The 12401-nt window shown below is 36.2% G+C and overlaps 1 protein-coding gene across 3 annotated transcripts in view; it reads right to left on the reverse strand.

Moving 5' to 3' along the window:
- Window positions 1-12401, reverse strand: part of fgd5a (FYVE, RhoGEF and PH domain containing 5a) — a 61462-nt gene that overhangs the window by 79 nt on the left and 48982 nt on the right. For 2 of the 3 annotated variants that reach the window (XM_022682792.2, XM_007228715.4), the window contains exons 11-20: window positions 11725-11796; window positions 10821-10889; window positions 5845-5928; window positions 5445-5524; window positions 4500-4593; window positions 4263-4400; window positions 3443-3545; window positions 3161-3300; window positions 2134-2262; window positions 1301-1455 (exon numbers count right to left, since the gene is read on the reverse strand). In XM_022682792.2, coding sequence (XP_022538513.2) covers window positions 1301-1455; window positions 2134-2262; window positions 3161-3300; window positions 3443-3545; window positions 4263-4400; window positions 4500-4593; window positions 5445-5524; window positions 5845-5928; window positions 10821-10889; window positions 11725-11796 — 1064 coding nt within the window. The remainder of the gene's footprint in view (window positions 1-1300; window positions 1456-2133; window positions 2263-3160; window positions 3301-3442; window positions 3546-4262; window positions 4401-4499; window positions 4594-5444; window positions 5525-5844; window positions 5929-10820; window positions 10890-11724; window positions 11797-12401) is intronic. The other variant, XM_007228716.4, reaches the window with a different exon arrangement.

The following is a 12401-nucleotide window of genomic DNA, read 5'->3' on the forward strand; positions in this document are numbered from 1 at the left end:
GAAAATGCCATCTTGAAATTAAGTCACAATAAGTCAACTGATGAGCACAAACGAAGCTACAGCTAAAAAAATCACGTGAACTAGAGCTTAGATCAGCCCGCCCCGCCCCATAAAACGTTTTTGTGAGCCCAAACCTGATTAAAACAAGACATTTTTTTAGTAAGTAGAGTGTTAAAACTCAGCTTTTAAAAAAATTTAGACTTACTTTTATATATATATATATATATATATATATAAAACTTTAATATAATTAACAGTGTTTAAAATAATAAAATACTTTTTTTAGTAAGTAGAGTGTTAAAACTGAGCTTTTTTAAAAATTGAGACTGTTTAAATGAGCGAAATCCATTCAGAATGATGTTAATTAACATTGCAACACTGAAGAAGCATTGATCTATTATTTAACAAAAATGTTTATTAAGAACCAATCTCCCCATCTACTTTAATAATAATTAACAGTGTTTAAGAATATAAAATACTTTTTTTTAGTAAGTAGAGTGTTAAAACTGAGCTTTTTTAAAAATTGAGACTGTTTAAATGAGCGAAATCCGTTCAGAATCACGTTAATTAACATTGCAACACTGAAGAAGCATAGACATATTATTTAAGAACAATGTTTATTAAGAACTGATCTCCCCGTCTATTTTAATAATAATTAACAGTGTTTAAGAATATAAAACACTTCCTAAACCAACATTTTTTAAACAAATTTTAAAAATCTAAGCTCTAACGTGAATACTTGAATTACTTTTAGACTAGAGACTTTTTTTCAATACTCATTTAGTGATCTACAGGCAAGCTGCCAACCATGCACCATACAGCTTGATTTAGGGCGTATCAGTGTGTCTTTGCTATCATAACATCGGGAAAAGTTCACCTTGCACAGCTTAAAACGCAAAAAAGACATTTATGTACTAATTCTCTTATTTAAATATGAGTGTGTAACATGGATTAAACCAATATCACTTGCCATTCCCTTTAAGAGCCAGGTGTGCTGAGACTTTGGCAGTTTGGTATTTTAACAGTGCAGCTCTTCTGCGCTTCTCAGCAAAGGAAACTGACCTGTGCATTTATGCTGTGAAGGTGCGCATGCAGCTAAGCTCATTTACAGGAACAGCGATGTTATTTTATTTAGCATTCTGTTTATTTTTAATGTAAAAGTTGAGTATGTGCACTGCTGGCGGGGCACAGCGTCACAGTGAGCATCATGACACACCTTTTGCAGGGTGTAAGATAGAACCTAGTGTGTGTAAGAAAGTGGGGATTAAAGAAAGACAGAGAAAGAGCGAGAGAGAGAGACCTGCGTGCAGTGTGTAGATCGTCCGCTCTGAATGTGTAGTAGAGGGTTTTTTTATGGTAAAGCTGGAAAACGCCGTCTGTGTCCTCTCCCTCAGACTGATCAGACAGCTTTACTGTAAAACCCTGCAGAGGCAGAGTCTCACTCGCCACCTTATCCTACAGAGAGAGAGAGAGAGAGAGAGAGAGAGAAAATATTTAAACATAAAAAAATGTTTCTGTACAATAACCAAAATGTTACTTTCTGTAATTATGTTATTATGCAGTACATATTAATGTATCTCTACATAAACATGCATCTCTACAAACTTGCACTGCTGAATTTTACTGATTATATAATTGTGTATTTGCACTGTTTGTATGGCTGACATCAGTCATCAGTCATCCTCACTTTATGCACATCAACTGGTGTTAATTGTCTAATGTGTTCATCTCCACTACCTCCATTCCCCATTACACACACACTAAGGATTGTACTTTTATACTTAATATTTTATTGTATTTTTATAAGTATCATTATATCTTATCCTTCTTTGTGACTTTTCTGTAACTTTTGTGTGCTATGTATACCTGTTGTCTGTCTGTCTGTCTGTCTATCTGTCTGTAAATTGCAATTCTATACTCAATCTTATTACTACTTTACATTTATTTTTACATTTATAACTACTTTACATTTATAATAGTAATAATAGAGTAAAAATTAATGATGAGTACAAGACAAGAACACAGTCCACAAAAGAATGTTTTTTTTTCCAAAATGCTTGGTAATGAAACAGCAGTGGATACTGTGTGTGTGTGTGTGTGTGTGTTGGTGTAGGAGACTCTGGGCCCCCTCACCTCTCTGGCTGTAAAGGTGTAGAGCACCTTGTCTTTGAGCAGAAACCACAGCCTCTTCCACTTCCGCTTACTCTTCTTCCTCCTCTGCAGACTCCCACTTATAGTGGAGCCTTCAGCGCCCACGGACACCTACACACACACACACACACACACACACACACAGTTACATCACAGAGAGTAAAAAACTGTATAATGTATACTGTAAGACAGACAGACTGATATCAGTTGAACTTAGCCTTTTAGAACACACAGCTCTGAAATCAGTTTCTCTAATTTTGCTATTTATAGGTATATGTTTGAGTAAAATGAACATTGTTGTTTTATTCTATAAACTCTCTCTCTAATTCCAAATTAAAATATCGTCATTTAGAGCATTTATTTGCAGAAAATGAGAAATGGCTGAAATAACAAAAAAGATGCAGAGCTTTTAGATCTAATATATCTATATATATAATGCAAAAAAAAAAATTCGTATTCATAAAGTAGGTTTTAAGAGTTCTGAAATCAATATTTGGTGGAAAAACCCTGGTTTTTAATCACAGTTTTCATGCATCTTGGCATCATGTTCTCCTCCACCAGTCTTACACACTGCTTTTGGATAACTTTATGCTACTCACTCCTGGTGTAAAAATGAAAGCAGTTCAGTTTGGTTGGATGGATTGTGATCATCCATCTTTAAATTTGGTAAAATAAAAAAAAACTCATCATTTTTAAGTGGCTTCTTATTTTTTTCCAGAGCTGTATTAAATCGTAAAATTAATTGGACTGTGACCTTCTTGGATCAAATGTTTTTTTTTTTGTATAAATAATTTTTATTTATACATTCTACACCCTATTACTACATAGTACAATATTTTGGGTTTTTAATATATTTCATTGTCTGTAAACATAAACATTGTCTATGTTTTATGCTCATAAAACAGGCACAGAATAATTCACTCTAGGATGAAGAAACCTGTGTTTTTAAACTGTAATAGACAGGTATTGAAGGTTTACTTCCAGCACAGATTTAGAGGTGCTGTAGTACCTGAGCGAGAGGTGAAGAAGTGCTTTTCCGGCTCTTCCACAGGCTGGGAGGCTGCAGGCTCTGGAACACAGCGGACAGAGGCCTGCTGGCTCTGTTAGTGTGTGGACTTGCACTGCTGCACTGCATGGGCACATTCCCTCCTGGAGCAACAGAAAAAATAAGTATTGGATATATTTTATGCAACAGCTATATTTAACATATTTATCTACATAAATATACAGGCCTGACACCTTTTAATGACATTATTGTCTTATAATAACAAATATATATACAGGCACTTGCCTCGTTTCTTGAGCTCAGCAAAGCAGCGGTTGCACACCTTCACCGCTCTGTCCTTCAGATATTTCAGCGGGTACCTGTTTCTGGAGCAGGCTCTGCACACCACCTGCAGGCAGGAGAGAGAAATTCATCTGAGAAATCTGCTAAATCAGCCCAATACATCCTCACTTAAAAATAATGAGTTTCTCTGATTTCACCAAATTAAAAACCTCTGGAAATAATTAAGAGGAAGATGGATGATCACAAGCCGTCAAACCAAGCTGAACTGCTTGAATTTCTGCACTAGGTATGGCATAAAGTAATCCAAAAGCAGTGTGTAAGACTGGTGGAGCAAAACATGCCAAGATGCATGAAAACTGTGATTAAAAACCAGGGTTATTCCTGCAAATATTGATTTCTGAACTGAAATTTCTGAAAATAAAAATTGCATTATTTGAGGTCTGAAAGCTCTGCCTCATTTTTATTTAATTTTTATTTCAACCATTTCTCATTTTCTGCAAATAAATGCTATAAATGACAATATTTGTTTGGAATTTGGAAGAAATGTTGTCTGCAGTTTATAAAATAAAACAACAATGTTCATTTTACTCAAATATATACCTATAAATAGCAAAATCAGAGAAACTGATTCAGAAACTAAAGTGGTTTCTTAATTTTTTCCAGAGCTGTTTTTCTACTGAACCAAAATGAACGTATTACATATTAAAAGTATTAGAAACACAATTTATCATAATGATTTACAATGTGGGAAATGATGGCAATGCCCTTGTGTATATTTGTGTGTGTGTACTTGTGTGTTAAGTGTGTGTGTGTGTGTGAATACCTTGCCACATGCATTGCAGTGGTGTTTGCGCAGCGTCAGGCTGAAGTCTGAGGCACAGTTCATGCACATCATGGCGTGGGAGATGGGCACCAGCACTGGAGCCGCTTCCCCCAGAGACATCCACAACTTCTCCCTCGACTGAGAACAACACAGAGCGACAGGGAGAGGAGTTAATTACACACACACACACACACGTTTACGTTTACTATTGTTAGGCTAGGTGAAGATGGTACTCACCTCACTGGAGGAGCTGAATGTATTGAGGCCGGCAGCGTGGTCAGCTATAGCTCTGCTCAGAGTGTGAAACCAGTCCTCTCTCTCAGCCAGAGAACTACAGACAGAGAGAGAGAGAGAGAGAGAGAGAGAGAGAGAGAGAGAGAGTGAAAGAGAGACACAGAGAGAGATAGAGAGTACAAGTGTGAGAGAAAGACAGAGAGAGACAACAGAGAGTGAAAGAGAGACACAGAGAGAAACAGCGAGCAAGAAAGAGAGAAAGACAGAGAGAGAGAGTGAGACAGAGAGCGATAGAGAGAAAGAGAGACAGAGAGAGAGACAGAGAGAGATGGAGAGAGAGTAAAACAGAGATAGAGAGAGACAGACAGAGACAGAGAGAGATAGAAAGAGAGAGACAGAGTGAAAAAGAGACACAGAGAGAAACAGAGAGCAAGAGAGAGAGACAGAGAGAGACAGACAGAGAGAGCGATAGAGAGACAGAGAGAGAGAGACAGAGATAGAGTGAGACAGAGAGAGATAGAGACAGTGAGAGAGTGAGACAGAGAGAGTGATAGAGAGAGAGATAGAGAGAGAGAGACAGAGAGTGAAAGAGAGACACAGAGAGAAACAGAGAGCAAGAGAGAGAGAGAGAGACAGAAAGAGTGAGAGGTAGACACAGAGAGAAAGAAGGAGCAAGACAGAATGAGAAAGAGATAGAGAGAGGGAGAGAAAGAGAGAGTGAAGAGGATTTGGATGCCTGACAGTAGCAGTATACTATAGTAGTAGTATTAATGCAGTGTTAATTTCGCAGCATTTTTTCTCCAACAAATATCCCTGATTTCAGAAGATATAATGAATAAGCAGGCGTCCCAACACTTTTGTCCAAACAAATGTTAATGTCTAGCATTGCAATACAGTCTATAAACATGCTGAAAATCATAACAGCAAGTCTCCATTTATACTCCTTACCTTGCTGAGAGGGTAATAGTCACATCATTGACTTCTATCCTGAGTGTGTTGAGCACATTGTCAATGACGGATTTGCTGACCTGTAATACACACAAACACGTATACGTAATGTTATTACATATTACATTATTATTATATACTCACAGATACAAAACCTCACAACTCACAAAACTCCATTCATTTCATAATAAAATGACCAATACATTTCTAAAGATGTTTTTTTGCATCTGCTTGAAAGTTAATTTGGAGATACAAGGCTTTATATCAAGAGTGATGATATGATATATACAGTGTGCTTACTGTGTGTAAAGTAGGTGTAAAACAGCCACAGAGTGTAATGTAGGCCACAGAGAAACAGGGGGACTAAGGTAAAGAAAACAGAGGAGTAAAGGGGTTTTACCTTCATGCCACTGAGAGGAAGAGTATTCTTCAGCCTGTACTTTCCATCCTGCTGAGGGTAGGTGTACAGCATCATGTCATTCGTCTACAACACACACATACACACACACACACACACACACACACACACACATCATGAGTAATTACAGTGTGTTGATCTTCATTAAAAAGATCTTGCTTTTCCATAAAATAAAGGAGATATTGCTTATTTTGTCTGTATTACAGAGATACAGTATGTGCGAAGAAATCAGGGGTATAAAATTAAATTAATTAATTAATTATTTTGTGTTTTTATACACTTTATTTCTTTTAACTTTCTAAATTCCTGCTTTTATTAATTATTATTATTATTATTATTTTGGCAGTCGCTGATCCTCTATATATTTCCCACTCCATCTATTTTTGTTTTTATAATCCTCATTTCTTTTATCTTTCTTCGTTTCTGCTTTATACATTTATTTATTAACTTATAAATCTATTTTTTTATTTTGGCAGTTATGGTCCTCCATAAAAACCCCTAAACATCTAAATAAAAACAAAATTTTTTTGGGGGGAAAATGTAACTTAAAATGATACAGATTTCCTGTCAGAAACAAAATGAAAAGAAAAAACAAAGCCCTGTGATTTCCGTGATAAGGAGAACATAGATGCAATCATAGAAATGAGGCATAAAACCACACTTTAGATATAAAATAAAAAATGCAGACAAAAAAAGCTTAACATTGGAAAAAAGAGAGAGAACAAAACCAATATATTCCATTTATTATACATTTTTCATACTACAGCTCTGGACAAAAATAAGACACCACTTAAAAATGATGAGTTTCTATGATTTTACCAAATTAAAAATCCCTGGAAAATAATTAGATGGATGATCACAAACCATCAAACCAAGCTGAACTGCTTGAATTTTTCACCTGGAGTGAGTAGCATAAAGTTATCCAAAAGCAGTGTGTAAGACTGGTGGAGGAGAACATGCCAAGATGCATGAAAACTGTGATTAAAAAAACAGGGTTATTCCACCTAATATTGATTTCTGGACTCATCTGTCCTTTTTTTTACTCAAACATACACCCATAAATAGCAAAATCAGAGAAACTGATTCAGAAACTGAAGTGGTCTCTTAATTTTTTTTCCAGAGCTGTATATAATTACAAATATTTTAACTTTTGCATGTTATAAATTAATGAGGATAAAAGTTTTTGTTCCGTATAATTGTTTATGAGGTTTAAATCTACACTGTGTATGATTTTGTTGGGGCAATAAAAATATTAATATTTTAAATCATTTCAATTTCAATTCAAATATACTTCAAGCATATACAGTCCATAAAATAACACATTTTACAGATCTTTATCTTGTGTCAGTTTCACCATTCACCACAAGAGGACAGCAGAAGCTCTCAATCAGATCTGCAGCTGCTGTATCCAGCACACTGTATTTCAGCACACAGTCAATATTCAGAACAGTCAGTATTTCAGCACACAGTCAATATTCAGAACAGTCAGTATTCAGCACACAGTCAGTATTTCAGCACACAGTATTTCAGCACACAGTATTTTAGCACATAGTCGGTAAACAGAACACAGTCAGTATTCAGCACACAGTCAGTATTCAGCACACAATCAGTATTAAGCACACAGTCAGTATTTCAGCACACAGTCAGTATTCAGCACACAGTCAGTATTCAGCACACAATCAGTATTAAGCACACAGTCAGTATTTCAGCACACAGTCAGTATTTCAGCACACAGTCAGTATTCAGCACACACTGATGTGTTTAGGTTTTGATCTTTTGGCGAGCAGTTCACACGCTTCACACAATAGGGTTTTCTTTAAAATACAGAGCTGCAGTTTATCTTATTCGCAAGTCTTCACAATGATGTTCTGGGAACACGCAGCCGCTGGCGTACGTACACACCCATGCGCGCACCACGCACACTTCAATCCCATTCATTGTGTTTAGCCTGACAAATTTAGCATCAAACAAAAGCCATGACATCATGGAACACACACACACACACAGACGTTCACGCCGTACAGTGCCCCAAACATCCGTACAGCTCACAGGCAGCATCCAGGAATTCAGCACTGACGATTCGCAGAAAGCCGACTGGGCGGAGGGCCTCAGAACAGCCACAACAACCAGAAAATACCTCATAAAAACAACAACAACAACAACAACAAGTGCAGCACCCAGAAGCAGGAAAAAAAAGAAAAACAATTATTGCTTAAACCGATATAATTCAAACTTTTGCATGGCTGCTAATATGTTATGTAACATAATAACTATGCTAAGTAGCTCACTTGCCCATTTTTGTATATTACAGTGTGTAATTCAGGCCCCATCCACACGAATACGGACATTTTTACAAACTGAGGTTTTTGTCTTAGTTTTGGCCTCGGTCCTCAAGAAAACTGTCACTGAAAACAGAGCTTTTCGAAAATGCGTTCCAAGGTGGAGATTTTTAAAAACTCTGTTACCAGAGTTACCTGTTTGTAGCGCCATTTTAAAACTAAGCATTTGCTAACATTTGATGTTAATATTCCTGTAAGTGCTGATGTTGATGCATAAAGCATTCCATTTATTTTCATTAAGTAAATAATTAATAAATAATATGCTCAGTGTTTAATGTTAGATTAAAATTACATTGATTTAATATATTGTAAATTCATTGTTTTTTGTTTGTTTGTTTTTTGTGTTTAAAATACTGTGTAAAGGGTGGCACGCATCTCGCGAGAATGTTTGGCGGATATGAGATCTGTGTTTACTTCAGTAGCAGGCTAGCTAATATCTCGAGACTCTGCTAGCTCACAAGAAATACAAGCACAGACGTCTGCAGTACAAACGGACTGTAAAAAGGAACTTTCCAAGACTCAAGAACCTCTTTCCTCAACAAGCAGCCAACGAGTTCTCACAGCGTGACTAAGTTACTGTGTGGCACCCAAGCTAAAAGACGTGTCCAATAAAGAAACGCCCGTTTGGAAGAACTGACCTGCGTCTGTGTTGTTGTGGAGAGAGCTATAATTCCATTAACTACCCTGCTAAAAAATCCAGCTCAATAACTTGCATATTGCATATTGTGCCACTTAGTTTTGCTAACGCTTAGTTTTGCTTATGCTTAATTTTGCTAACGCTTAATTTTGCTAACGCTTAGTTTTGGTAACACTTAGTTTTGCTTATGCTTAATTTTGCTAACGCTTAATTTTGCTAACGCTTAGTTTTGGTAACACTTAGTTTTGCTTATGCTTAATTTTGCTAACGCTTAATTTTGCTAACGCTTAATTTTGCTAACGCTTAGTTTTGGTAACACTTAGTTTTGCTTATGCTTAATTTTGCTAACGCTTAATTTTGCTAACGCTTAGTTTTGGTAACACTTAGTTTTGCTTATGCTTAATTTTGCTAACGCTTAATTTTGCTAATGCTTAATTTTGCTAACGCTTAGTTTTGGTAACACTTAGTTTTGCTTATGCTTAATTTTGCTAACGCTTAGTTTTGCTAACGCTTAGTTTTGGTAACACTTAGTTTTGCTTATGCTTAATTTTGCTAACGCTTAATTTTGCTAACACTTAGTTTTGGTAACACTAAGTTTTGCTAATGCGCTTGCTAACACTTAGTTTTAGTAAAACTTAGTTTTGCTAACGCTTAGTTTTAGTAAAACTTAGTTTTGCTAACGCTTAGTTTTGAACACATCCATTAAATTTCACTCACAAAAAACATGTTTGTGTGTGTTTGTGACTGATGCCTGCGTTAACAAACTACACTAAATGGCTGCGGCTGCGGCTGCTGCTGCTGCCGAGAAGCCCTGCAGTCTCAGAGTGAGTGATGGCTCTGAGTGTTGCTTTTGACTTGGTTTCACTTATTACTCCATAAATAAGAGCCGGACCCAGACAGCCATGTTTAGCCACGGACCTTCTGACACCAGCCGGCTCTACACACTGGACCATCAGTCATATACACTCACACTGCAGCATCCATCACAGAGAGGTTCAATACTGAGATCACCAGAGGAGAGAGCAAGGAGAATATATAAAAAATAAGGGACCACTTCAGAAACTGAACTATATATATATATATATATATATATACAGCTCTGGAAAAAAATAAGAGATCGCTTCAGTTTCTGAATCAGTTTCTCTGATTTTGCTATTTATAGGTATATGTTTGAGTAAAATGAACATTGTTGTTTTATTCTATAAACTACGGACACCATTTCTCCCAAATTCCAAATAAAAATATTGTCAATTATAGCATTTATTTGCAGAAAATGAGAAATGCCTGAAATGACAAAAAAGATGCAGAGCTTTCAGACCTCAAATGATGCAAAGAAAACAAGTTCATATTCATAAAGTTTTAAGAGTTCAGAAATCTATATTTGGTGGAATAACCCTGGTTTTTAATCACAGTTTTCTTGCATCTTGGCATGTTCTCCTCCACCAGTCTTACACACTGCTTTTGAATAACTTTATGCCACTCACTCCTGGTGCAAAAATTCAATCATCCATCTTCCCCTTGATTACATTCCAGAGGTTTTCAATTTGTTAAAATCAAAGAAAAGTGTTTATGTGTGTGTGTGTGTGTGTGTATGTGTGTGTGTGTATGTGTGTGTGTGTGTGAAAGCTTCTGATAGTTGTTGAGGTGTTCTGCTGAGTGTCTGTTCTGGCACTGCAGGCTCTACACAGGAAACCATCGTCCACTGACCCACAGCAAACATCCTGCGAGGAAACCAAGCCTCGAAAACAACGAGCAGCAGACAGAGAGAGAGAGAGAAAGTAAGAGAGAGAGCGAGAGAGAGTGAGAGAGAGAGAAAGGTGGGGAGCACATTCTTTGGCTTTTTATTTGTGCTAATTCCCCATCAGGATAGCAAATCCACCTTTTTACAACCAGGCTGTCCTCTCGAAACTGTACTGTTACTTATATTGAGTCTAGTTTAGTCTAACTGAGACAGAAACAGTAGGAATAGAGCGAAGACCTACCAGGAACAGGTGTCGAGGCTGCCGGCTCTTACGAGAGACCTTCATCAATGTGCCCTCTTTTACAAACACCTGAAAAATAGACACATAAAAGATATTTTATCTTTTCAAGAAACCCTATAAACAAAATCAGCAGGTCAGTGCAATGTTCTTTAGTCTCCATCCCAGATAATAGAGAATGACATAAGAATGTTTAGCAACATTTTGGAAAAGGTTCCAGGAATAATATTCCAGGAACATTTATAAAACGTGTGAAGTAAAAATGGTTTGCCATTTATCCCAGCTAGGCAAATACACCATAACATTAGGGAAACACTAAAAAACAATAGCAATCCCAACACTAAAAATTAAAACACTGATACAAACGATGATGTTGCAAAAAAAATTTAAATAAAGAACATCCAAAAAAACTTTGAACGTTCTAAAAAAAAGTGTAATGTGCAAAAAAGGTGGTACATGGCAAATGTATTGGGAGTCATTTTTGAATTGATTTTTCATCGTTTTCAAATGTTTTGCCGTTTATAAGACTTTTTATACGAGTTTTTGCATGATAGTGATGACAATTAAAAATAACATACATACATGCATACATATATACATGCATGAAATAAAATAAAATAAAATAAAATAAAACATACATCATAAAATCATCATACCATGACCAAGGTCCAAAAGGAACCCCAACCAAATACACTGTAGGTCTAAATTTGCAGATCTGATATAGTTTGTTTTTGTTATACAGTAGTTATATTTTTTATAATTATTCTGGATGGAAGTATAAGGTCTGGAACACTGTAGCTGCTCATTTGCTCAGTTTTTGTCTGTCAGCACAGATGGGGGAGGATATAGTTCAGTATTGGCCCGGTCAGTAAATATAAAGGTATGATTGTATAAATGAAGCACTCACTCGTCCCGGCTGCAGCAGAGCCCTCTTCCCCTTCACACTGTACTCAATATGAACCAGACGCAGCAGATTCTCCTGAGAGAGAGAGAGAGAGAGAGAGAGAGAGAGTAGGTTAAAGAGCATAAATCAAGTATAATCCCAGATAACAGAAAGCATTATAAGAACATTTAGCAAAGTTTTGAAAGGTTGAAGGAAGGTTATCCTGTACTATGGCCCAGGAATGTTCGGAAAACGTGTGACATGATGGTATTCATTACAACGTCTCATAATGTTATGAAATATTCTTAAATGTTAAATAAAACATCCCCAACATACTGAAAAATTAATACATTGACACAAATGGCGTTGCATCAATGTTACCCAGAAAAAAAATTAAAAATCTGTTACACCCAACTGAATTTCACTCACGCTATGATGTGACACCTTCACCTTACCCACCCCTAAAAAGTATTGTAAATAAATATATTGTATTATATTATTTTATAGTGTTTAATGATTTAATGAATGTCTTATTTTAGTTCCTTTACTGTATTGGCTGACTGGCAATATTTTGTTATACTTATTAATAGTTTAGTAGTTGATTATTACTTCTGTTATTCATTTTATCAACAGAAGTCAAGAGAGAGAGAGAGAGAGAGAGAGAGAGAGAGAGTGAGAGGGAGGAAAGAGGGAGTTAGTTA

Source organism: Astyanax mexicanus, chromosome 24, assembly GCF_023375975.1.
Source record: "Astyanax mexicanus isolate ESR-SI-001 chromosome 24, AstMex3_surface, whole genome shotgun sequence".
Classification (NCBI taxonomy): domain Eukaryota; kingdom Metazoa; phylum Chordata; class Actinopteri; order Characiformes; family Acestrorhamphidae; genus Astyanax; species Astyanax mexicanus.